The sequence below is a fragment of the Anolis sagrei genome, chromosome 3 (genome assembly GCF_037176765.1).
Source record: "Anolis sagrei isolate rAnoSag1 chromosome 3, rAnoSag1.mat, whole genome shotgun sequence".
In the NCBI taxonomy this organism is placed as follows: domain Eukaryota; kingdom Metazoa; phylum Chordata; class Lepidosauria; order Squamata; family Dactyloidae; genus Anolis; species Anolis sagrei.
In genome coordinates, this window is record NC_090023.1 from 268,579,365 (window position 1) to 268,606,972 (window position 27,608).

The following is a 27,608-nucleotide window of genomic DNA, read 5'->3' on the forward strand; positions in this document are numbered from 1 at the left end:
GTTGCTGTGGAATGGCACCATAGTGACCATGGAAGATGCTTCCCAATGGGTCCGATGCTACGAACATACATACAGATTTCTGTTGTAGTCCACTATTTTTGGACCGGCCAAAGCAGCCGACAAGGGTTGCGGGTTAAATAGTTAAGAAAAAAAATAGAATGGGTTGTTGTAGTTTTTTTGCGCTGTCTGGCCATGCTCCAGAAGCATTATCTCCAGATGTTTCACCGGCATCTATGGCAGGCATCATAGAATCATAGAATCATAGAATCAAAGAGTTGGAAGAGACCTCCTGGGCCATCCAGTCCAACCCCATTCTGCCAAGAAGCAGGAATATTGCATTCAAATCACCCCTGACAAATGGCCATCCAGCCTCTGCTTAAAAGCTTCCAAAGAAGGAGCCTCCACCACACTCCGGGGCAGAGAGTTCCACTGCTGAACGGCTCTCACAGTCAGGAAGTTCTTCCTCATGTTCAGATGGAATCTCCTCTCTTGTAGTTTGAAGCCATTGTTCCGCGTCCTAGTCTCCAAGGAAGCAGAAAACAAGCTTGCTCCCTCCTCCCTGTGGCTTCCTCTCACATATTTATACATGGCTATCATATCTCCTCTCAGCCTTCTCTTCTTCAGGCTAAACATGCCCAGTTCCCTAAGCCGCTCCTCATAGGGCTTGTTCTCCAGACCCTTGATCATTTGAGTCGCCCTCCTCTGGACACATTCCAGCGTGTCAATATCTCTCTTGAATCGTGGTGCCCAGAATTGGACACAATATTCCAGGTGTGGTCTAACCAAAGCAGAATAGAGCATGGGGAGCATGACTTCCCTAGATCTAGACACTAGGCTCCTATTGATGCAGGCCAAAATCCCATTGGCTTTTTTTGCCGCCACATCACATTGTTGGCTCATGTTTAACTTGTTGTCCACGAGGACTCCAAGATCTTTTTCACACGTACTGCTCTCGAGCCAGGCATTGTCCCCCATTCTGTATCTTTGCATTTCATTTTTTCTGCCAAAGTGGAGTATCTTGCATTTGTCCCTGTTGAACTTCATTTTGTTAGTTTTGGCCCATCATCTCTCTAATCTGTCAAGATCGTTTTGAATCCTGCTCCTGTCCTCTGGAGTATTGGCTATCCCTCCCAATTTGGTGTCGTCTGCATCCTCAGAGGTTGTGCAGTCTCCAACAACAAAAAGAATCCTGGTGAGTTGCTATGAGCTGTCTGGCCATGTTCCAGAAGCATTATCTTCTGACATTTCTCCCACCCTTCTCCACACCCCACGGGCCAGACAAATGCTGTCAGGGGGCCGGGGCCGGCCCATGGGCCATAGTTTGAGGCGCTCTGATCTAGACTATTGAAATAATGCAGTTTGATACCAATTGAACTGCCATGGCTCAATGATACAAAATAATAGTTTGGCGATTCACCAGTGCTCTTTGGCAGAGAAGTCTAATGACCTTGTAAAAATACAATTCCCAGGGTTCCATAGCACTGAACCTGGGCAGTTCAAGTGGTGTCAAAGTGCATTGATTCTATAGCGTAGATGCACCTCTACTCAATTGCTTATGTTGCCTCTATTTATATCTCTGTGCCACAATATAAAGCAGTCCTCCTCAATCTCTCTTCCTTCTGTAGTTTCCTGCTCCACCCCAACCCACCCAGATCCAAGTCCATCACCCGTTTCGTTCTTCTACTTCTTCCCACCTTGTTTCTGATGGATTGTGCCCTGAGAGTATGTGACTTTTGGGGGGGTGGAAGTATATGATTAGTTTCATGTGAGGTTATATGGCTGAGCAGGGATTTGAACCCTGGTTTCAAGAGTTAGAATGAAGCATTCCATCATCCACGGCATCATACCCCCGTTTTAGGCCAACTAGAAGCTGGAAAATGCCTCTTGTTTGCTTCCAAAGCTTATGGATTTCTCGATCATATCATGACGGCAAGGGATGAGAAAAGGAAGCATTTGGAGTCCTGCTGGTATCGGCAATGTTGCTTTCAGGATGTGAGCGTAGGAAGTGCATGCAAATGGGAATTTGCATACAAAGAGAACAGGTCTCTCAGCTTGCATAGATTTCCTATATAACATCTGAAAACACAACTGTATACCCCTGGATGGTGTGCCATTTCCCAGATCCCATTTTGAAAAATGGCACCGTGCACACCCCTATATGGAATTATGGGACTTGTAGCTAAACTTTACAAGGACTTTAGCTTTCTCTGTCAAAGAGCGCTATTGTCTCATCACACCACAATTCCTATAGAATCCTAGAGTTGGAAGAGACCTCATGGACCATCCAGTCCAGATCCATCACTGTTTTAAATCCACCGTACTCTCTGGATGTAGCTGAACTACAACTCCCAAAGTCAAGGTCAGTGCCCACCAAACCCTTCCAATCTTTTCTGTTGCTCATGTTAGTTCTATGTGTCAAATTTGGTTCAATTCCATCATGGGTGGAGTTCAGAATGATAGAATCATAGAATCAAAGAGTTGGAAGAGACCTCATGGGCCATCCAGTCCAACCTCATTCTGCCAAGAAGCAGGAATATTGTATTCAAATCACCCCTGACAGATGGCCATCCAGCCTCTGTTTAAAAGCCTCCAAAGAAGGAGCCTCCACCACACTCCGGGGCAGAGAGTTCCACTGCTGAACGGCTCTCACAGTCAGGAAGTTCTTCCTCATGTTCAGATGGAATCTCCTTTCTTGTAGTTTGAAGCCGTTGTTCCATTGCGTCCTAGTCTCCAGGGAAGCAGAAAGGAAGCTTTCTCCCTCCTCCCTGTGGCTTCCTCTCACATAGCTATGCATGGCTATCATATCTCCTCTCAGCCTTCTCTTCTTCAGGCTAAACATGCCCAGCTCCTAAAGCCGCTCCTCATAGGGCTTGTTCTCCAGACTCTTGATGCTTTGAGTCGCCCTCCTCTGGACACATTCCAGCTTGTCAATATCTCTCTTGAATTGTGGTGCCCAGAATTGGACACAATATTCCAGGTGTGGTCTAACCAAAGCAGAATAGAGGGGTAGCATTACTTCCTTAGTTCTAGACACTATGCTCCTCTTGATGCAGGCCAAAATCTCATTGGCTTTTTTTGCCGCCACATCACATTGTTGGCTCATGTTTACCTTGTTGTCCACGAGGACTCCAAGATCTTTTTCACACGTACTGATCTCGAGCCAGGCATTGTCCCCCATTCTGTATATTTGCATTTTGTTTTTTCTGCCGAAGTGGAGTCTCTTGCATTTGTCACTGCTGATTCCATAGATCAACCTTCCTAATGTCACGACCCTTTAATACAGTTCCACATGTTGTGGTGACCCCCAACCTTAACATTGTTTTTGTTGCTGCTTCATAATTGTATTTTGCTACTGTTACGTATCATAACGTAAATATCAGATATGCAGGATGCATTTCATTCACTGGACCAAATTTGGCACAAATACCCAATACGCCCAGATATGAATACTGGTTGGGTTGAGGGGTGGTGGTGGTGGTGTTGATTTTGTCATTTGAGAGTTGTAGTTTCTGGGATTTATAGTTCACCTACAATCAGAAAGTATTCTGAACTCCACCAACAATGGAATTGAACCAAATTTGGCACACAGAACTCCCAAAACCAACAGAAAATACTGCAAGGATTTGGTGGGCATTAACCTTGACTTTTGGAGTTGTAGTTCACCTACCTCCAGAGAGCACTGTGGACTCAAACAATAAAGGATTTGGACCAAATTTGGCACGGATATTCAATACACCCAAATGTGAACACCGGTGGAGTTTGGGGAAAATAGACCTTGACATTTGGGAGTTGTATTTGCTAGGATTTAAAGCTCACCTACAATCAATGAGCATTCTGAACTCCACCAACAATGGAATTGAACCAAATTTGGCACACTGAACTCCCAAGACCAACAGAAAATACTGGAAGGGTTTGGTGGGCATCGACCTTGAGTTTTGGAGTTGTAGTTCACCTACATCCAGAGAGCAGTGTGGACTTAAACAATGGTGGATCTGGACCAAACTTGGCACACATACTCAATATGCCCAAATATGAACACTGGTGGAGTTTGGGGAAAATAGACCTTGACATTTGGGAGCTGTAGTTACTGGGATTTATAGCTCACCTACATGCAATCAACATACTCAGTATGCCCAAATGGGCAGAATGGGGTTGGACTGGATGGCCCATGAGGTCTCTTCCAACTCTTTGATTCTATGATTCTATGTTGTGATGTTTACAATGTTTTAGATGTTTTGGAAGTTTTCAATGTCTATGATGTTATGTTTAGGGTGAGTGCTACCGGCACTCGCTCAGTCTTGTTGTAAATATTAAAATGCACAATAAAAATTATATTTTAAAAAAAGAGATATGTGTTTTCTGATGGTCTTTGGAGACCCTTCTGAAAAACCCCTCTCGCGACCCTCCCAGGGGTCATGACCCCTAGGTTGAGAACTACAGCCATAGATGGACACATAGGTTGGCTTTCTGCTATAGAACGAATGCAGTTTGACCTCATAGAATCATAGAATCAAAGAGCTGGAGGAGACCTCATGGGCCATCCAGTCCAACCTCATTCTGCCAAGAAGCAGGAATATTGTATTAAAATCACCCCTGACAGATGGCCAGCCAGCCTCTGCTTAAAAGCTTCCAAAGAAGGAGCCTCCACCACACTCCGGGGCAGAGAGTTCCACTGCTGAACGGCTCTCACAGTCAGGAAGTTCTTCCTAATGTTCAGGTGGAATCTCCTTTCTTGTAGTTTGAAGCCATTGTTCCGCATCCTAGTCTCCAAGGAAGCAGAAAACAAGCTTCCTCTCACATATTTATACATGGCTATCATATCTCAGCCTTCTCTTCTTCAGGCTAAACATGCCCAGCTCCTTAAGCCGCTCCTCATAGGGCTTGTTCTCCAGACCCTTGATCATTTTAGTCGCCCTCCTCTGGACACATTCCAGCTTGTCAATATCTCTCTTGAATTGTGGTGCCCAGAATTGGACACAATATTCCAGGTGTGGTCTAACCAAAGCAGAATAGAGGGGTAGCATTACTTCCTTAGTTCTAGACACTATGCTCCTCTTGATGCAGGCCAAAATCTCATTGGCTTTTTTTGCCGCCACATCACATTGTTGGCTCATGTTTACCTTGTTGTCCACGAGGACTCCAAGATCTTTTTCACACGTACTGCTCTCGAGCCAGGCATTGTCCCCCATTCTGTATATTTGCATTTTGTTTTTTCTGCCGAAGTGGAGTCTCTTGCATTTGTCACTGCTGATTCCATAGATCAACCTTCCTAATGTCACGACCCTTTAATACAGTTCCACATGTTGTGGTGACCCCCAACCTTAACATTGTTTTTGTTGCTGCTTCATAATTGTATTTTGCTACTGTTACGTATCATAACGTAAATATCAGATATGCAGGATGCATTTCATTCACTGGACCAAATTTGGCACAAATACCCAATACGCCCAGATATGAATACTGGTTGGGTTGAGGGGTGGTGGTGGTGGTGTTGATTTTGTCATTTGAGAGTTGTAGTTTCTGGGATTTATAGTTCACCTACAATCAGAAAGTATTCTGAACTCCACCAACAATGGAATTGAACCAAATTTGGCACACAGAACTCCCAAAACCAACAGAAAATACTGCAAGGATTTGGTGGGCATTAACCTTGACTTTTGGAGTTGTAGTTCACCTACCTCCAGAGAGCACTGTGGACTCAAACAATAAAGGATTTGGACCAAATTTGGCACGGATATTCAATACACCCAAATGTGAACACCGGTGGAGTTTGGGGAAAATAGACCTTGACATTTGGGAGTTGTATTTGCTAGGATTTAAAGCTCACCTACAATCAATGAGCATTCTGAACTCCACCAACAATGGAATTGAACCAAATTTGGCACACTGAACTCCCAAGACCAACAGAAAATACTGGAAGGGTTTGGTGGGCATCGACCTTGAGTTTTGGAGTTGTAGTTCACCTACATCCAGAGAGCAGTGTGGACTTAAACAATGGTGGATCTGGACCAAACTTGGCACACATACTCAATATGCCCAAATATGAACACTGGTGGAGTTTGGGGAAAATAGACCTTGACATTTGGGAGCTGTAGTTACTGGGATTTATAGCTCACCTACATGCAATCAACATACTCAGTATGCCCAAATGGGCAGAATGGGGTTGGACTGGATGGCCCATGAGGTCTCTTCCAACTCTTTGATTCTATGATTCTATGTTGTGATGTTTACAATGTTTTAGATGTTTTGGAAGTTTTCAATGTCTATGATGTTATGTTTAGGGTGAGTGCTACCGGCACTCGCTCAGTCTTGTTGTAAATATTAAAATGCACAATAAAAATTATATTTTAAAAAAAGAGATATGTGTTTTCTGATGGTCTTTGGAGACCCTTCTGAAAAACCCCTCTCGCGACCCTCCCAGGGGTCATGACCCCTAGGTTGAGAACTACAGCCATAGATGGACACATAGGTTGGCTTTCTGCTATAGAACGAATGCAGTTTGACCTCATAGAATCATAGAATCAAAGAGCTGGAGGAGACCTCATGGGCCATCCAGTCCAACCTCATTCTGCCAAGAAGCAGGAATATTGTATTAAAATCACCCCTGACAGATGGCCAGCCAGCCTCTGCTTAAAAGCTTCCAAAGAAGGAGCCTCCACCACACTCCGGGGCAGAGAGTTCCACTGCTGAACGGCTCTCACAGTCAGGAAGTTCTTCCTAATGTTCAGGTGGAATCTCCTTTCTTGTAGTTTGAAGCCATTGTTCCGCATCCTAGTCTCCAAGGAAGCAGAAAACAAGCTTCCTCTCACATATTTATACATGGCTATCATATCTCAGCCTTCTCTTCTTCAGGCTAAACATGCCCAGCTCCTTAAGCCGCTCCTCATAGGGCTTGTTCTCCAGACCCTTGATCATTTTAGTCGCCCTCCTCTGGACACATTCCAGCTTGTCAATATCTCTCTTCAATTGTGGTGCCCAGAATTGGACACAATATTCCAGGTGTGGTCTAACCAAAGCGGAATAGAGCATGGGGAGCATGACTTCCCTAGATCTAGACACTATGCTCCTCTTGATGCAGGCCAAAATCCCATTGGCTTTTTTTGCCGCCACATCACATTGTTGGCTCATGTTTAACCTGTTGTCCACAAGGACTCCAAGATCTTTTTCACACGTACTGCTCTCCAGCCAGGCATTGCCCCCCATTCTGTATCTTTGCATTTCCTTTTTTCTGCCTAAGTGGAGTCTCTTGCATTTGTCACTGTTGATTCCATAGATCAACCTTCCTAATGTCACGACCCTTTAATACAGTTCCACATGTTGTGGTGACCCCCAACCTTAACATTGTTTTTGTTGCTGCTTCATAATTGTATTTTGCTACTGTTATGTATCATAACGTAAATATCAGATATGCAGGATGCATTTCATTCACTGGACCAAATTTGGCACAAATACCCAATACTCCCAGACATGAATACTGGTTGGGTTGAGGGGTGGTGGTGGTGGTGGTGTTGATTTTGTCATTTGAGAGTTGTGGTTTCTGGGATTTATAGTTCACTTACAATCAAAGAGCATTCTGAACTCCACCAACAATGGAATTGAACCAAATTTGGCACACAGGACTCCGAGGACTAACAGAAAATACTGGAAGGGTTTGGTGGGTATTGACCTTGAGTTTTGGAGTTGTAGTTCACCTACCTCCAGAGAGCACTGTGGACTCAAACAATAAAGGATCTGGACCAAATTTGACACGAATATTCAATACACCCAAATGTAGAGTTTGGGGAAAATAGACCTTGACATTTGGGAGTTGTATTTGCTAGGATTTAAAGCTCACCTACAATCAAAGAGCATTCTGAACTCCACCAACAATGGAATTGAACCAAATTTGGCATACTGAACTCCCAAGACCAACAGAAAATACTGGAAGGGTTTGGTGGGCATTGACCTTGAGTTGTGGAGTTGTAGTTCACCTACATCCAGAGAGCACTGTCGACTTAAACGATGATGGATCTGGACCAAACTTGGCACACATACTCATTATGCCCAAATATGAACACTGGTGGAGTTTGGGGAAAATAGACCTTGACATTTCGGAGTTGTAGTTACTGGGATTTATAGCTCACCTACATACAATCAACATACTCAGTATGCCCAAATGGGCAGAATGGGGTTGGACTGGATGGCCCATGAGGTCTCTTCCAACTCTTTGATTCTATGATTCTATGTTGTGATGTTTACGATGTTTTAGATGTTTTGGAAGTTTTCAATGTCTATGATGTTTAGGGTGAGTGCTACCGGCACTCGCTCAGTCTTGTTGTAAATATTAAAATGCACAATAAAAATTGTATTAAAAAAAAGAGATATGTGTTTTCTGATGGTCTTTGGAGACGCCTCTGAAAACCCCCTCTCGCGACCCTCCCAGGGGTCCTGACCCCCAGGTTGAGAACTACAGCCATAGATGGACACATAGGTTGGCTTTCTACTATAGAACAAATGCAGTTTGACCTCATAGAATCATAGAATCATAGAATCAAAGAGTTGGAAGAGACCTCATGGGCCATCCAGTCCAGCCCCATTCTGCCAAGAAGCAGGAATATTGCATTCAAATCACCCCTGACAGATGGCCATCCAGCCTCTGTTTAAACGCTTCCAAAGAAGGAGCCTCCACCACACTCCGGGTCAGAGAGTTCCACTGCTGAACAGCTCTTACAGTCAGGAAGTTCTTCCTCATGTTCAGATGGAATCTCCTCTCTTGTAGTTTGAAGCCATTGTTCCATTGCGTCCTAATCTCCAGGGAAGCAGAAAACAAGCTTGTTCCCTCCTCCTCCCTGTGGCTTCCTCTCACGTATTTATACATGGCTATCATATCTCCTCTCAGCCTTCTCTTCTTCAGGCTAAACATGCCCAGCTCCTTAAGCCGCTCCTCATAGGGCTTGTTCTCCAGACCCTTGATCATTTTAGTCGCCCTCCTCTGGACACATTCCAGCTTGTCAATATCTCTCTTGAATTGTGGTGCCCAGAATTGGACACAATATTCTAGGTGTGGTCTAACCAAAGCAGAATAGAGGGGTAGCATTACTTCCCTATATCTAGACACTATGCTCCTATTGATGCAGGCCAAAATCCCATTGGCTTTTTTTGCCGCCACATCACATTCCTGGCTCATGTTTAACTTCCTCCCCACGAGGACTCCAAGATCTTTTTCACACGTACTGCTCTCGAGCCAGGCATCGTCCCCCATTCTGTATCTTTGCATTTCGTTTTTCCTGCCAAAGTGGAGTATCTTGCATTTGTCACTGTTGAACTTCATTTTGTTACTTTAACTGCTATGGGATCCTAGGATTAATAGTTTGGTGACGCCCAGCGCTTTTTGGTAGAGGAGGCTAAAGACTTTGTAAAACTCCCATAGCATCGAGCCATGACAGTGATAGTGGTGCCAAACTGTATTCAGAGATTTGCAGATTGTGAAGAAGAGAAAGGAAGCTGTTTTCAAGGCTTCTGGCACATGCAGGGTGTCAGAAAGAGCCTTGAGTCCACATTGCTGTCCCTTCACCGCCCCTTCCGGGTTCATTGATCTAGGTGGCACATGTATGAAGCGTGACGCATCCTCTGTGTCAGTGAACCTGCCGACATGCCATCAAAGGGAGAGGACAGAGGAACAGAGGGGACCGCTGGAAAGTGAATCTGTTTCTGAAATGAAAAGAAGGGGAAACAACCAACCAAACACTCACAAATTTAGCCGGCACCAGTGCCGAACAGGAGGACTCTGACCCTGCTGTGCAAACAAAGCGCAAACCAGGAACTCTGCGGCCGGAGATTGCATTTTGTCCATTTCTGCTCCAGGATCCATAGGGAAGCCTTTGGGGGAAAACCATCAGCATGGAAGATCTGGTGAAAGACCCCAGGTAAGCAAACTACAAATCTTAGGATTCAACAGCATTGAAGTGTAGACCAGGCACGAGCAAATTTGGGCCTTCTGGGTGTTTTGGACTTCAACTCTCACAATTCCTAACAACCATTAAGAATTGTGGGAGTTGAAGTCCAAAACACCTGGAGGGCCCAAGTTTGCCCATACCCGGTCTACACTGAAGAACAGATGCAGTTTGATACCACTTGAACTGCCACGGCTCTGTGCAATGGAAGCTTTTTTTTCCCCCTCGTGTCAGGGCAGCCAGTCAATTATATTACATTTCTAACAGAACAAAGCAAACAAACAGAGAAAATACAAAATGTGTGAGTTTGGTAGTTGATTAAATGTCCTTTGACCACTATCTGGCCACTTGGAGTGTTTCCGATGTTGCTGCAAGGAGGTCCTCCCTGGTGCATGTGGCAGGGCTCAGGTTGCATTGCAGCAGGTGGTCAGTGGTTTGCTCCTCTCCGCACTCACATGTTGAGGATTCCACTTTGTAGCCCCATTTCTGAAGGTTGGCTCTGCATCCCGTGGTGCCAGAGCGCAGTCTGTTCAGCGCCTTCCAAGTCGCCCAGTCTTCTGTGTGCCCAGGGGGGAGTCTCTCATTGGGTATCAGCCATTGGTTGAGGTTCTGGGTTTGAGCCTGCCACTTTTGGACTCTCGCTTGCTGAGGCATTCCAGCGAGTGTCTCTGTAGATCTTAGAAAACTATGTCTTGATTTAAGTTGTTGATGTGCTGGCTGATACCCAAACAGAGGATGAGCTGGAGATGTCCCTGCCTTGGTCCTTTCACTATTGGCTGCCACGGCGGATGTCAGGTGGTGCAATACCGGCTATGCAGTGTAATTTTTCGAATGGTGTAGGACGCAGGCACCCCGTGATAATGCGGTATGTCTCATTAAGAGCTACATCCACTGTTTTAGCGTGGTGAGATGTGTTCCACACTGGGCATGCATACTCAGCAGCGGAGTAGCACAGCGCAAGGGCAGATGTCTTCACTGTGTCTGGTTGTGATCCCCAGGTTGTGCCAGTCAGCTTTCATATGATATTGTTTCTAGCACCCACTTTTTGCTTGATGTTCAGGCAGTGCTTCTTGTAGGTCAGAGCACGGTCCAGAGTGACTCCCAGGTATTTGGGTGCACTGCAATGCTCCAGTGGGATTCCTTCCCAGGTAATCCTCAGAGCTCGGGATGCTTGTCTGTTCTTGAGATGAAAAGCACATGTCTGTGTTTTAGATGGATTAGGGATCAGCTGGTTTTCCCTGTAATAGGCAGTAAGGGCACCTAGAGCTTTGGAGAGCTTCTGTTCTACCATCTCAAAGCTCCCTGCTTGAGCAGTAATGGCAATGGAAGCTATAGTTTGGTGAGCCTCCAAGGTTCTTTGGCAGAGGAGGCTAAAGACCTTGTAAAACTACCACACCCATCACTCCATAGCAATGAGTCATGGGAGTTGTAGTTTTGCCTTTGCCTGCCAAATAATGCTGGTGCCCCTTTGAACTATAATTTCCAGGATTGCATAGCATTGAGCCAAGTGGGGTCAAACTGCATTTGTTCAACAGTTTCATTGGTGATTGATGGGTTTTGTTTTGAGAAAGGGAGACAGTGAAACTGTTCATGGTTTTTACTCTGAACTTGAAAGGAAACATCCAAAGTGCTGATCCTCAGTCATCTACTTTCCTTGGATGACACAGCCACGTAACCCGGAATCTCAAGGCAGAAAATCCCACAATATCTCCTTTGAACTGGGTCATCTGAGTCCACACTGCCATATGTTCCACTTCAAAGCAGATAAGGTGGGATTTTATTCAGCTGTGTGGGAGCAGCCGGAGATCTCTTGTAAACCTCTTTTGACGACACAAAAGGGAACTGTTCCTATTATTTTGCAATAGTAAACAAAAGGTTTTGTCAACAATAGTAAGCAAAACGTTGTTTTGTAAACAATAGTAAACAAAAGTTTTGTAAACAATAGTAAACAAAAAGATTTGCAAACAATAGTAAACAAAGAGTTTTGTAAGCAATACTAAAAAGATTTGTAAACAATAGTAAACAAAAGGTTTTGTAAACAATAGTAAACAAAAAGTTTTGTAAACAATAGTAAACGAAAAGATTTGTAAGCAATAGTAAAAAGATTTGTGAACAATAGTAAGCAAAAGGTTTGGTAAACAATAGTAAACAAAAAGTTTTGTAAACAATAGTAAACAAAACGTTTTGCAACCAATAGTAAACAAAAGGTTTTGTAAGCAATAGTAAACAAAAAGTTTTGTAAAGAATAGTAAACAAAAAGTTTTGTAAGCAATAGTAAACAAACAGTTTGGCAAACAATAGTAAACAAAAGGTTTTGTAAACAATAGTAAACAAAAGTTTTGGTAAACAATAGTAAACAAAAGGTTTTGTAAATAATAATAAACAAAAATATTGACAAGCTGGAATGTGTCCAAAGGAGAGCGACTAAAATGATCAAGGGTCTGGAGAACAAGCCCTATGAAGAGCAATTTAAGGAGCTGGGCATGTTTAGCCTGAAGAAGAGAAGGCTGAGAGGAGATATGATAGCCATGTATAAGTATGTGAGAGGAAGCCACAGGGAGGAGGGAGCAAGCTTGTTTTCTGCTTCCCTGGAGACTGGGGCGTGGAAGAATGGCTTCAAACTACAAGAAAGGAGATTCCATCTGAACATGAGGAAGAACTTCCTGACTGTGAAAGCCGTTCAGCAGTGGAACTCTCTGCCCCGAAGTGTGGTGGAGGCTCCTTCTTTGGAAGCTTTTAAGCAGTGGCTGGATGGCCATCTGTCAGGGGTGCTTTGAATGCAATATTCCTGCTTCTTGGCAGAATGCGGTTGGACTGGATGGCCCATGAGGTCTCTTCCAACTCTTTGCTTCTATGATTCTATGAAAAGTTTTGTAAACAATAGTAAAAAAAGGTTTGTAAACAATAGTAAACAAAAAGTTTTGTAAACAATAGTAAACAAAAGGTTTTTTTTTTTTTTCCAAATAATTTTTATTAAACATTTTATAAATCAACACAGGGAAAGAGGGGGAACAATAACAAGAGGATAGGAAAGAAGGAAGGGTAGCACAAAAACACAACAGAAAAAAAAAACACCTAAACTAATCTAAAATGACTTCCACTCCCACCTCAGGATCTTCTCACTCTACTTCTCCAACCTACTTATCTATTCTTATCCTCTAATACTTTTATCTTTAAGTTTCTTTTCGTAGTCATAGAAAAGGGTCCAGTCTGTTCTCTTTAGCGATTTTCCAGTATTTCTTCTCATCAAAAAAGTTAATTCGTCCATGTCTCTTATTTCTTTAACTTTCTCCAACCATTCTTCGATGGTCGGTGTTTGATCATTCTTCCAGTATTTGGCAAAAACAGTCCTTGCCGCTGTAGTGTAGTATGTAAATAATTTGTCTTCATTCTCATCCAGTTTAAAATCCAAATCTGTAAATCCCAATAAGTAATATTCAGGTTTCTTTTTGAACCTCTTCTTCAACATCTTTTGTGTTTCTTCATGGATAGAAGCCCAAAACTTAGTTGTATCCTTACAGGTCCACCACATATGGTAGAATGTACCTGTTTGTTCCCCACATTTCCAACATTTATCTGAGACATTTTGATACATATGGCTAAGTTTATTCGGTGTCAAATACCATCTATAAAACATTTTATACCAATTTTCTTTCAGGTCCATGGCATACGTATATTTCAACTTTTTGTTCCATATTTGCTCCCATTCTCTAAACTGAATGGGTCGTCTTAAGTTTTCGGCCCACTTAATCATACATGTTTTCACCTGTTCAGTTTCCGTTTGCCATTGGACCAATTTATTATAGAGTATTGTCACTATTTTCTTTTGTATTTTTAATACTTTATCCCATGTGTTTTCTTCCCAGTCAAAACCAATTTTTTGATCTTGTTTGAAATATTCTTTAATTTGTAAGTAATGTAACCAAGTTATATTGCCATAAGAGTTCTTGAGTTGTTCAAAAGATTTAATCTCCATTTTCCCTTTTACCAGGATGTCCTTATATCTTGGCCAAACCCTCCATCCTAACAATCTTCTTTGATGTGCCTCCATTGCTGAGACCCATAGTGGTGTGTTTTTATAAAAGAGGGCTTTGTACCTCAGCCATGTCCTCAGTAGGGAGGCTCGCACAAAATGATTACCGAAGTTTTTTTCTTTTAGTTCTCTGTTATACCAAACATATGCGTGCCATCCTACTCTCAGGTCATGACCTTCTAAATTTAAACATTTTTCTTTGTCTAACGTCATCCAGTCTCTTATCCATGACAGAGCACATGCCTCATGATAAGTCTTCAAATCAGGAAATCCCAACCCTCCTCTAGATTTTTTATCTATCAGGTTTATATAGTTTATTCTTGGCCTTTTTCCTTTCCAGACAAATTTCAATAAGTCCTTCTTCCATTTTTTGAATAGGGTTTGATTTCTTATTATCGGAATATTTTGAAATAGAAATATAAGTTTTGGTAAAACATTCATCTTTATTAAAGATATCCGGCCAAGAAGTGATAGGTTTAAAGAATTCCATTTTTGTACATCTTTTTGAATTTTCTTCCAAACTATTTCGTAATTATTCTTCAGAAGTTGACCATTTCTCGCTGTAATCCAGACTCCGAGGTATCTAATTTTCTTAACACTCTCTATCCCCACTTGTTGTTGTATCTTTACTTGTTTCTCCTTTTCCACATTCTTAAATAAGAGTTTTGTTTTCTTCATATTCATTTTAAAACCTGCCACTTTTCCAAATTGTTCTATTTTGGTTATCCAATTTTGTAAATTTTTCTCTGGGTCCTCAATTGTTCCTAATAAATCGTCCGCAAACGCTCGTATCTTATATTCAAATTTTCCAATTTTCGCTCCTTTTATCTTTTCATCTTCTCTGATTTTCTTCATTAGGATCTCCACTGCCATTATGAAAATCAATGGGGATAGTGGGCACCCTTGCCTGGTACCCTTTGCTATTTCAAATTCTTGTGTCATTTGGCCATTTATTTTCACTTTGGCTTTTTGGAATTCGTAGATCGCATTAATTGCATTATTAAATTTTTCCCCCATGTCCAATTCTTGTATTAGTATTTTGAAGAAATCCCAATTCAAATTATCAAAAGCTTTCTCTGCATCTATTGATAAAATGGCGAATTCTTTTTGATGGTTCATCTCATAATATTCCAAAAGATCTAGGACGTTGCGTATGTTTTCTTTCATGTGTCTATTTGGCAGAAAACCTGTTTGCTCTTCTCCAATCCATTTGTTTAAAAATAATTTTAATCTTGTGGCCATGATGTTTGCAAATATTTTATAATCCGTGTTTAAGAGAGAAATTGGCCTATAATTTTTAATATCCGTTTCTGGGGAGCCTTCTTTGTGTATCACTGTGATCTCCGCTTCCTTCCAAGAGTCTGGTACCTTCTGATATTTCATCGCTTCATTTGCAATAACTTTAAGTGTTGGTAGTAGCTGTTGTTTAAAGGATTTATAAAATCCCGCCGTAAACCCGTCAGGTCCAGGGGCCTTATCTGCATCCATTTTATTGATTGCTTTTTCAATTTCTTCCTCAGATATCTCTTTATTCAGTGCTTCTCTATCTTCATCCGTTATTTTATCTAGCTTCATTTGGCCTATGTACTCCATAATGTCTTCTTTCATTATATTGTCCTTTGTATATAATTGAGTATAAAATCTCCTGAACTCCTCTATGATTTCTTTATCCGTCCTCAAATCCTTATCTGCAGTTGTTATTTTAGATATATAATTTATTTGTCTTTTTTTCCGGATTTGATTTGCTAACCATTTACCGGGTTTATTCGCATTTTCAAAAGTCTGTTGTTTTAAAAATTTCATTTGTCTTGACTGGAGTTCTAACTCCATATGGTTTTTCTCTTGTTTTAGTGCCAACAGTTGTCTCTCTATTTTCTTCGATGGTTTTCGTTTTAATTCCATTTCCTTGGCTGCTATTTCTGCTGCCAATTCAGTTATTCTTTTATTCCTTTCTCTATTCTTCCTTGATCCTTGTTGTATAAAATGTCCTCTCAAAACAGCTTTAAATGCATCCCACACCACTCGTGGCTCCATTTCATCCAATTTGTTTATTTGCAAAAAGTCTTGGATTATTTTATTGTAGTATTCTTTATCTTCTTCTGTTTTTATCAGGTTCTCATTTAGTCTCCATTTTCTGAAACAGTTTTTGTGATTGATAACAATTTCTAGAGGGCAGTGGTCTGACAGATCTCGTGGTAGTATATTGATCTCCTTGACTTTTGCGGAGAGATTCCTAGTTATCCAAGCCATGTCTATCCTCGACCAAGATTGATGTCTATTCGAGAAGAAGGTATAGTCTTTTTTTTCTTTATTTCTGTTTCTCCATATATCTTCTAAATCAAATTCTTTCTGAAGGTCTGTAAATTTTTGTGGAAGTTTGCCTTCCTTAGACTTTCTAGTCTTCAAACTTTTGTCCATTTGGGAATCCATTACCCCATTAAAATCTCCTACCAGAATCAATTCATCAAATTCCACTTCTTTCAATTTAACATTTAAAAATTCAACAAATTTTGTCTTTGAACCGTTAGGCGCGTAGATGTTACAAATCAAAATTTTAGAATCTCCAATTATCATCTTTACTGCAACACATCTTCCTTCTAAGTCTCTAAAAGCCAGTTCTGATTCTATTGTTTCCTTTACATATGTAACTACTCCTCTCTTCTTTTTCTCGTATGACGAATGATATTCTTTTCCTAATTTTTTGTTCGGGAGGTGTGCTGTATGTTTATCACAGATGTGTGTCTCCTGGAGGGCTATTACGTCATAACTAGATTTCTTCAAACTATTCCAGACTTTCTTACGTTTTTGGGGGGAATTCAATCCATTAATATTGTTAGAAAAACATTTTATTTGTCGCTCCATCTTGTTATTCGTTCTGATCTAATCCCAGTCCTATGTCGCCTAAAGCCGTTTCCGCTATTCCAGTTGTTGGTTGTTCCATACTCTGTCCTTCTTTTCCTTCTTTTTTTCGTGGTGTCATTCTCTGTGGTTTTGGATCTTTCGAGAAGTAGCTATAATCCTTTGGTGATTTATATCTTGCTTTTTTAGCTTTAATTCCTTTTCTGGGGGTGGATAATCTTCTTTCTTCAGCTCCTTCTGTCTCTTCTTCTTCTTCTTCTTCTTCTTCCCCCCCTTCTCCCATCTCTTCTTCTCCCTCCTTTTGACTCATAAGTTTATCATAAAATACCTTTGCCTTATGTTCAGATGTCAACCAGAGTCTTTCTTCATTGTAAGTCACCATTATTCCTTCTCTTCTTTCCCACCTGAATCTTATCTCCCTCTTTTTCAACTCCTCTGTTAGGAAAAAATATTTTCTTCTTCTTGCTAAAGTCATCTGCGGAAATTCCTTCAAGACCACAACTTTCTTTCCTTTATAAAGGATTGGGTTTCTATTACTATTATACAAAATGTCATCCCGTACCTTCTTTCTTGTAAACTTCACAATCACATCCCTATCTGTCTTATTTCTCCTGGAATAGAATGATGAAATCCTGTAAATTTGATCCACCTCTTGTTCCAATTCATCTACCTCACACTCCAAGCAACTTGCCAGCATTTTAATTACCATTTGTCTTATATCTTCTTTCTCTTCCTCCCCTATATTTCTGAATCTTAATTGGAAGTCCATTTGCATTTGCAGCAGTCTCTCTTGTTCTAATTCCATTTTCTCTCTTTGTTTATCCAGTCCTTTTATCTTCTGCGCCATTTCTGATTGAGTTCCCTCAATTTTCTCTTTAGAAACTTTTAATTCCTTCACTTCCCCCTGTAATTGTGATATATCTTTTTTGATCTGGCCAAATTCTTCTTTTATTTCGGTTTTCATTGCCTTAAATTCCTCTGTCATCTTCGTAATAATTCCCTCTTGTTTCTTATAGTATTCCTCATGCTTAGTCTTGACCTCCTCCTTCAATTCCACCTTCAATGCATCTTGTTTTTCTGATATCTTTTTTATTTCTTTTAGAAGATTGTCCATTTTTGGGTTTATGTCCAAAGATCCCCTCCGGGACTCTGGTTTTCCTTGAGTTGTCATCTTGGATCCCTTCTCCCTAAAAAAAAGGAGAGAATCTACTTTCTTCTTCTGCTTCTCCCCTCTACTTTATCCTTTGTACTCGTCTACTTCTCGTCCTCGATTAATCAGGTTTCGTCTGCTTCTCGTCCTAGTCTTTGATGCCCTTCGCCCTTCGTCTACTTCTCTTCCTCGTCACCGCCGTCGTCGTCTACTTCTCGTCCTCGTTTCGTCTGCTTCTCGTCCTTGTTCTGTCTCCTCCTGTCCTCTACTCCTCTTCTCTTCCAAATTTATCAAAATTTTGTTTCAGAATAATCCTTTTATTACAGATTTATTCTCAATTTTATTTCTGGCCGCTCTGTATCGGACTTTCTCTATGGTTTCCAAAATGGCGTCTTCCCTCCTTCCGCCCCGTCACTTCCGTCACTTCCGCCCTTCCTTCCTTTCTTTGTTTCTGTATCGGACTTTCTCTATGGTTTCCAAAATGGCGTCTTCCCTCCTTCCGCCCCGTCACTTCCGCCCTTCCTTCCTTTCTTTGTTTCTTCCGGTTTCTCGTTCGTCCCTGCAATCAACCTTCCGTTTCGTCACTTCCTTCTCCTCCACTCAGCCTGCTTGTTTATGAAGAAGGTTGGAGCTAGACACAACAATTATGGCGTCAAGGTCGGGCACACTATCGCTTTTTCCCTTTGCTTCCCCAGCGGGGGGGGGGGGGGTGGTGGGGGAAATATCCCGTCTTCTTATACTTTAAATTTAATTTAGGTTTAATTTAGGTTAAACAGAGCGGCCACGTTCACTATTTGCTAATTTAGAAAATCATTCAAATTGTCCCAATTGCCAAAATATCGTATTTAATCTTAAGTAGGTCTTAATTCAGTCACTCTACTCCTTTAATTCCTTAATTTATCTATCGGAAAGCCAATTAATACAATCGCTTCTTTGTTAATTTCTACGACTTCTTCTTTGATTCTTTATCTTTCCATATTCTCCCCAGCTATTTCTAGCTTGGCTTTTTCTTCTTTAAAATTTGGGAACAAGTTCCCGTTACCTGAAGATGGGGTCTTTCTTGTGTCTCTCCCCAGACTGGGGCTTCTTAATTCTTCTTTCTTCTTCAATTTGTGAATGGATTGGCGGCAGTTAAACAAGCCTTGCGGCTCGATCCTTGTGGGGTGGCTCGCTTTCCCCTGTGCTGCTCGAACCCTCCCGACCCCTCCTCCTTGAGGGGGGAGAGATCTCTGGGGTCTCAAGCCCACTCTGGGATTCGCGACACCTTTGCAAACTCAATCCGGCAAAGGGGGGAGCATTCAGCTCAACCCAGCCACCACAACACAGGTCCTCGTCGGGAGCTCCCTCTCGACGAGGCTATCCCGTCGCCATGTCCACCGGAAGTCTGGTTTTAAATGGATTTTAATGTATATGTTGTGTTAACAGTTTATGCCTATGTTTTTGTTTTATATTGTATGTTTTTGTATTATTTTGCATTATTTTGTATTATTATATGTGGAAACTGCTCTGAGTCCCCTAGGGGAGATAGGGCAGTATATAAATAAAGTTTAATTATTATTTATTATTATTGCTAGCCGTCCCCTGCCAGGCGTTGCTGTGGCCCAGTCTGTTGATCTGGAAAATAAAGTAATGAGAAAGTGTTGGTTTCTAATATATGTAATGTCTTTCTGCTTGTGGGCAAACAGTATTTCTTGCTGTTTCTTTGTCAGTGTTGATGTGGAGAGTGTCTGGTTTGCCTACTCTGGAACATGCAACATATCATTGTCCTTCTTTAAGGGTCCCTTTCAAATCTATGATACTATATCTCTCTGTGTGTGAATCATATATATCTATCTATATCTATATGGCTGAATGGCTCTTTGTCAGGAGGGCGTTGATTACGTTTTCTTGTCCTTCTGAAGGGAGTTGGAATGGATGGCCTTAAGTATTTTCTGTTGGTCATGGGGGTCCTGTGTGGGAAGTTTGGGCCACTTCTGTCATTGGTGGAGTTCAGAATGTGCTTTGATTGTAGGTGAATTGTAAATCCCAGTAACTAAAACTCCCAAATGTCAAGGTCTATTTCCCCCAAACTCCATCTATGTTCATATTTGGGCATGTGGAATATTTGTGCTAAGTTTGGTCCAGATCCATCATTGTTTGAGTCCATGGTGCTCTCTGGAGGTAGGTGAACTACAACTCCCAAACTCAAGATCAATGCCCACCAAACCCTTCTATTTATTTATTTATTTATTTGCTATATTTATATACCGCCGTTTCTCAGCCTAGCCGGCGACTCAACGCGGTTTACAACATAATATAACAATCAACAGTATACAGTTAAAAGCATAAAAAACATAAAAAACATAAAAACACAATTCATACATCAATACCAATCCAGTTCGACTCTTAACTAAAAACGTGATCCAGTTCGTCATCCATGTTGCCAGTCCTTTAGTCAGTTACCATTCGTTGCATTGGGTTAACCAAATGCCTGCTTAAACATCCAGGTCTTCAATCTTCTTCGGAATATCATCAATGAAGGGGCTGATCTTACCTCCAAGGGCAGGGCGTTCCATAGCCGCGGGGCCACCACAGAAAAGGCCCTGTCTCTCGTACCCGCCAGCCGCACCTGTGAAGCAGGCGGGATAGAGAGCAGGGCCTCCCCAGAAGATCTTAGGGTCCTGGCAGGCTGATAGGCCAAGATACGTTCGGATAGGTAAGTTGGGCCAGAACCGTTTAGGGCTTTAAAGGCCAACGCCAGCACTTTGAATTGAGCCCGGTAGCAGATCGGCAGCCAGTGGAGCTGGTGCAGCAGAGGAGTTGTATGCTCCCTGCGCTCCGCTCCCGTTAGTATCATTGCTGCCGAACGTTGGACTAGTTGGAGCTTCCGGGCCGTCTTCAAAGGCAACCCCACGTAGAGAGCGTTGCAGTAGTCCAAACGGGATGTAACTAGAGCGTGGACTACCGTGGCCAAGTCAGACTTCCCAAGGTACGGGCGCAGTTGGCGCACGAGTTTTAACTGTGCGAATGCTCCCCTGGTCACCGCCGAAACCTGGGGCTCCAGGCTCAGCGATGAGTCCAGGATCACACCCAAACTGCGAACCTGCGTCTTCAGGGGGAGTGCGACCCCATCCAACACAGGCTGTAACCCTATACCCTGTTCGGCCTTGCGACTGACCAGGAGTACCTCTGTCTTGTCTGGATTCAATTTCAATTTGTTCGCCCCCATCCAGACCGTCACAGCGGCCAAGCACCGGTTCAGGACCTCGACAGCCTCCTTAGTAGCAGGTGGAAAGGAGTGACAGAGTTGGACATCATCCGCGTACAGATGACATCGCACTCCGAAACTCCGGATGATCTCACCCAGCGGCTTCATGTAGATGTTAAACAACATGGGAGACAATATTGAGCCCTGAGGAACCCCACAAGACAAAGGTTGTGGGGTTGAACAGGAGTCTCCCAGTAACACCTTCTGAGACCGACCCTCGAGGAATGAGCGGAGCCACTGTAAAGCAGTTCCTCCAAGACCCATTCCCGCGAGGCGTCTCAGAAGGATACCGTGGTCGACAGTATCGAAGGCCGCTGAGAGGTCCAGAAGCACCAACAGGGACACACTCCCCCTGTCGAGCTCCCGGCGCAGATCATCCACTAAGGCGACCAAGGCTGTCTCAGTACCATGCCCCGGCCTGAAGCCAGACTGTGCCGGATCCAGATAATCCGTGTCTACCAAGAATGCCTGGAGTTGTGAGGCCACCACACGTTCCAGGACTTTGCCCAAAAAGGGGAGATTGGAAACAGGCCGGAAGTTGACGAATTGAGTGGGGTCCAGTGATGGTTTCTTCAACAGCGGTTTTATTACAGCTTGCTTTAAGCTGGCTGGAAAGATGCCTTCCCGGAGGGAGGCATTAACCACCACCTTCACCCACTCGGCCAATCCCCCTCTGGCCTCCTTCAGAAGCCAGGATGGGCAGGGGTCTAGGATGCATGTGGTAGCTCTCATTCCTCCAAGCACCTTGTCCACATCCTCGGATTGAACCAATTGAAATGAATCCATCAAAACCGGACAAGCAGATGCTCGTGTTACATCCTCAGAGACTGCCGTTAATATGGTGTCCAGACCAGAGCGGATCAAAGCGACTTTGTCTGCAAAGAACTGAGCAAAGGCTTCACAGCGAGCTGCCGAGTCATCAGGGCACCCATCCTGAATGGTGGGTTTTAACAGGCCTCTGACAACTCGGAACAGTTCGGCCGGACGGTTCTTTGCAGACGCAATAGTGGCCGCAAAGAAGGTCTTCTTTGCGGCTTTTATTGCCGCGGCATATGCCCTTAAGAAGGACATAAACCGTGTTCGATTTGGCTCGCTCGGATTCGAACGCCACACGCTCTCTAGTTCCCTCTTCTTTCGCTTCAACGCTGCCAGCTCCTCAGTGAACCAAGGAGCTGGTTTAGCTCGGCTACTTGAGAGGGGACGTTCTGGAGCGATCGTGTTTATTGCCCTAGTCATCTCCCCATTCCAGAGAGCGACCAGGGCATCAACAGGATCACCAACCGAGGCGGCGGGAAATTCCCCAAGAGCCGTCAGGAATCCATCCGGATCCATAAGCCTCCTGGGGCGGACCAACTTAATGGGTCCTCCACCTCTGCAGAGGTTAGGGGGTGCAGTTAATCTAAAGCTGACCAGGTGGTGGTCGGTCCATGGCAACGGAGAGATGGATAACTCCTCAACACCGCCACCTTCCTCCCATCCCTGGCAGAAAACCAAGTCCAATGTATGTCCAGCACTGTGGGTGGGGCCAGATACCTGTTGGGACAGCCCCATGGTTGCCATGGTAGACATGAAGTCCTGAGCCGCTCCTGATAGGGTGGTCTCGGCGTGGACATTGAAGTCCCCCAGCACAAGCAGCCGCTGGGACTCCAATGCCAGGTCCGAGATCACCCCCGCTAGCTCAGTCAGGGAGTCTGTAGTGCAGCGAGGTGGACGGTACACTAACAGAATCCCTAATCTGTCCCGGTCACCCACCCTCAGGTGGACGCATTCAAAATTTGTTGACTGCGGGATGGGGACCCTGGTCAGAAGAATGGAGTCTCTATAGATCACTGCAACCCCGCCTCCCCGCCCCCCGGATCTTGGTTGGTGCTGCACGGAGAAACCTGGCGGGCAAAGCTGGGTCAAATTCACACCTCCAGCTTCGTCCAGCCAGGTCTCCGTGATGCATGCCAGATCTGCCCGTTCATCCAGGATTAAATCCTGGATGAAAGCTGTTTTGCCATTGACAGATCTGGCATTCAACAGCACCACCTTCAATCCGGGGGGACCGCCGACCTGGTTACACCAATTCACCATATCAGGAGACCGAGTTGGAGTTACTAATGTTGTTGTACGATCCCTAGGCCGAATTCGAGGTCTCCTTTTCCCGTATCTCCCCATCCCCACCACAACTTCTATGGGGGCTCCCCGACCAATGGAACACCAATGGTGTTTTCTGTTGGTCATGGGAATTCTGTGTACCAAGTTTGGTTCAATTCCATCGTTGGTGGGGTTCAGAATGCTCTTTGATTGTAGGTGAACTATATATCCCAGCAACTATAGTGTCCAAATGACAAAATCAATGTTTGAGTGGTGGTCACTCCTTAGATTAGTAGGTGTCTTGTGTCCAAATTTGGCTGCAATTCGTCCAGTAGTTTTTGAGTTATGTTAATCCCATAAACAAACATTACATTTTTATTTATATAGACTAGCCGTCCCCTACCACGTGTTGCTGTGGCCCAGTCTGTGTATATGTGTTTTGCGTGTATATATATATGTGTGTGTGTGTTATATGTGTTTGCATATGTATATGTGGTTTTGCACATGCATTGTAATGTTTTTTTTTTGTTTTTTTGCTTTTTAATTTCCTTCTGCTGTGTTTTTCAGTGTTTCTATGAATGATGGTCACTCATTGGCCTCACACTTGTATTGTCTCCAAATTTGGTGTCAATTCGTCAAGTGGTTTTTGAATTATGTTAATCCCACAAAAGAAACTTACATTTTTATTTATATAGACTAGCCATCCCCTGCCACACGTTGCTGTGGCCCACATGGGGGTTCTGTGTGGGAGGTTTGGCCCATTTCTATTGTTAGTGGTGTTCAGAATGCTCTGTGATTATAGGTGAACTATAAATCCCAGCAGCTACAACTCCCAAATGTCAAGATTCTATTTTCCCCACACTCCACCAGTGTTCACATTTGGGCATATTGAGTATTCTTGTAGAGTTTGGTCCAGGTCCATCATTGTTTGAGTCCACAGTCATCTTTGGATGGAGGTGAACTACAACTCCAAAACCAAAGGACACTGCCCATCAAACCCTTCCAGTTTTTTCTGTTGGTCATTGGAGTCCTGTGTGCCAAGATTGGTTCAATTCCATCATTGGTGGTGTTCAGAATGTTCTTTGATTGTAGGTGAACTATATATCCCAGCAACTACAACTCCCAAATGACAAAAAAAATTTTTTTTTGAGTGAAGGACATACATTGGGTTGTCTTGTGTTGTTAGGTGTCTTGTGTCCAAATTTGGTGTCAATTTGTTCAGTGGTTTTTGAGTTCTGTTAATCCCACAAATGAACACTACAGATTAAGAAGATTAAGAAGAAGAAACACTGTTTGCTTCCACTGTCTTTTGGGGCACTGCTATGTTATTTCCATTATGGGAAAGGGATCATCTAGGAGTCACACCAGACCAAAAGATGACTGTGAGCAAACAGTGTGATGCAGCAGCCAGAAAAGCCAACGCGATTCTCGGCTGCATCGACGGGAGTACAGTGTCCAAATCAAGCAAAGTCTTAGGTCCCATCTACACTGCTTATTTATTTATCGTGTCATCCGCAACCAGAACATTGTATTACATTTCTAACAGAACAAAACAAACAAACAGACAAAACACAAAGTTTGCAAGTTTGGTAGTTGATTAAATGTCCTTTGACCAGTATCTGGCCACTTGGAGTGCCTCTGGTGTTGCCGCAAGAAGGTCCTCCATCGTGCATGTGGCAGGGCTCAGGGTGCATCGCAGCAGGTGGTCAGTGGTTTGCTCTTCTCCGCATTCGCATGTCGTGGATTCCACCCTGTGGCCCCATTTCTTAAGATTGGCTCTGCATCTCGTGGTGCCAGAGCGCAGTCTGTTCAGCGCCTTCCAAGTCGCCCAGTCTTCTGTGTGCCCGGGGGGAGTCTCTCATTTGGTATCACCCACGGATTGAGGTGCTGGGTTTGAGCCTGCCACATTTGGACTCTCGCTTGCTGAGGTGTTCCAGCGAGTGTCTCTGTAGATCTAAGAAAACTATTTCTTGATTTAAGTCGTTGACGTGCTGGCTGGTACCCAAACGGGATGAGCTGGAGATGTCTCTGCCTTGGTCCTTTCACTATTGGCTGCTACTTCCCGGCGGATGTCAGGTGGTGCGATACCGGCTAAACAGTGTCATTTCGCCAGTGGTGTAGGGTGCAGACACCCCGTGATAATGCGGCATGTCTCATTAAGAGCCACATCCACTGTTTTAGTGTGGTGAGATGTGTTCCACACTGGACATGCGTACTCAGCAGCAGAGTAGCACAGCGCAAGGGCAGATGTCTTCACTGTATCTGGTTGTGATCCCCAGGTTGTGCCAGTCAGCTTTCGTATGATATTGTTTCTAGCACCCACTTTTTTCTTGATGTTCAGGCAGTGCTTCTTGTAGGTAAGAGCACGGTCCAGAGTGACTCCCAGGTATTTGGGTGCGCTGCAATGCTCCAGTGGGATTCCTTCCCAGGTAATCCTCAGAGCTCGGGATGCTTGCCTGTTCTTCAGGTGGAAGGCACATGTCTGTGTTTTAGATGGGTTGGGGATCAGCTGGTTTCCCCTGTAATAGGCAGTAAGAGCACCTATATAAAGCAGTTTAACTGCACTGCAATGGAATCCTAGAAGCTATAGTTTGGTGAGCTTCCAAGATTCTTTGGTGGAAGAGGCTAAAGACCTTGTAAAACTACAACACCCATGACTCCATAGCAATGAGGCATAGGAGTTGCATTGTGTGGCAGTGTAGTCTCGTATACTTGTAATTCAGTTCAATGCAGTGTAGATGGGGTTGAAGTCCCACTGCATTCTGCTTTGGTCAGATCTCACCTGGAAATGCTGTCTCTTTGGAAGTGAAGGCTGAAGGACTTGTTAAACTACATCTCCCATGACTCCACAGCCAAGACAGTTAAAAGTGGTGACAGATTGCATTCATTCCACAACATAGATGCACCCCAGTTTAGCTTGCGAAATGAGTCAAGGTTTGGTGTGGTCAGGACGGTATAGAAGTGTCTCATGTCTCACTGGATCCCCATTTTGTCTCTTCTGCAGGTTCGACCCTGGACTGGTCCATGTCTTAATTGAAAATTTCAGCATCCCGGCTGCCTGCTTTTCCCATCCGCCTAGGGCTCTGCAATGGCTGCAACGTAAGCGCTTCTGGACGTGGGCTCTGCTCTCATGCAGTTGCATAACTTGCAAATGCAAACATGAAGGCTGAGACCTTGACATTGCTCCATCATGGAACTACATGTCCTGGTTTGACCCACCTTCAAAGCCAGAGATAGTCGAATGCATGGATGCAGAATCTGTGGGGATGAAAGGCCAACTAGGATACCAACTAGAATTAGATGAGGGATCCAGGCATTGTCTTCTTCTCTTGCTTCTTCCATCTGTCTCCCAGGCTTCCATAGCACTGAGCCGCGGCAGTTGAAGTGTTGACAAATGTGCAATTATTCAGTGTAGATGCACCTGAAAAGGGTTCTTCCCAAAAGCAAAAGGAGAAAATGTTGCCTTTGCTTTCTTGTTCTGTATGTGCAGAATTCTCCAAATAGGAAATACTTGCTTATTTAATAGTCTGCCTTTCTCCCACTGTAGAATTCAAGGCAGCTCAAAGCATAAGTAATCCTAAAAAAAGTCCTTGGATATTTTTTTTGTCTGATGCTCAGAGAAGGCTCAAGACCATGTAAAACTACAATTCCCATGGTTCTATAACAATGAGACAGTTGCAATAAAAGTGGTACCAAACTGCCTTAACTCCACAGTGCAGATGCACCCCTTATTCAAGCTAAATCCTTCTAGTTTCCTAAGTCATTCCACCAAAGGCTTGGTTTCCTGACCTTTGCGGTGTAGCCAAGGTAAAGTTTGACGGGGTCACACTCCCCCTGAAAGCGCAAGTTCGCAGCTTGGGAGTGATCCTGGACTCATCGCTGAAGCCTGGAACCCCAGGTCTCGGCGGTGGTCAGGGGAGCTTTTGCACAATTAAAACTTGTGCGCCAGCTGCGCCCGTACCTTGGGAAGTCTGACTTGGCCACGGTGGTCCACGCTCTGGTTACATCCCGTTAGACTACTGCAATGCTCTCTATGTGGGGTTGCCTCTGAAGACTGCCCGGAAGCTCCAATTAGTCCAACGAGCGGCAGCCAGACTACTCCTTTGTTGCACCAGCTCCACTGGCTGCCAATTAGCTTCCGAGCACAATTCAAAGTGCTGGTGTTAACCTATAAATCCCTAAATGACTCTGGCCCAGTTTACCTGTCTGAACGGATTCTCCCCTATGAACCATCAAGATTGTTAAGATCTTCTGGAGGGGCCCTGCTCTCGGTCCCACCATCCTTGCAATCGCGTCTGGTGGGGACGA

General features: G+C 43.7%; 1 protein-coding gene across 1 annotated transcript in view; it reads left to right on the forward strand.

Annotated features, from left to right (window-relative positions):
• The first annotated feature begins 9,630 nt into the window (after window positions 1–9,630).
• SLC51A (solute carrier family 51 member A) overlaps window positions 9,631–27,608 on the forward strand; it is a 39,166-nt gene continuing 21,188 nt past the window's right edge. The window contains exons 1-2 of the mRNA XM_060767279.2: window positions 9,631–9,905; window positions 26,305–26,399. Of these exons, the coding sequence (XP_060623262.2) occupies window positions 9,880–9,905; window positions 26,305–26,399 (121 nt within the window). The 5' untranslated portion in view covers window positions 9,631–9,879. The remainder of the gene's footprint in view (window positions 9,906–26,304; window positions 26,400–27,608) is intronic.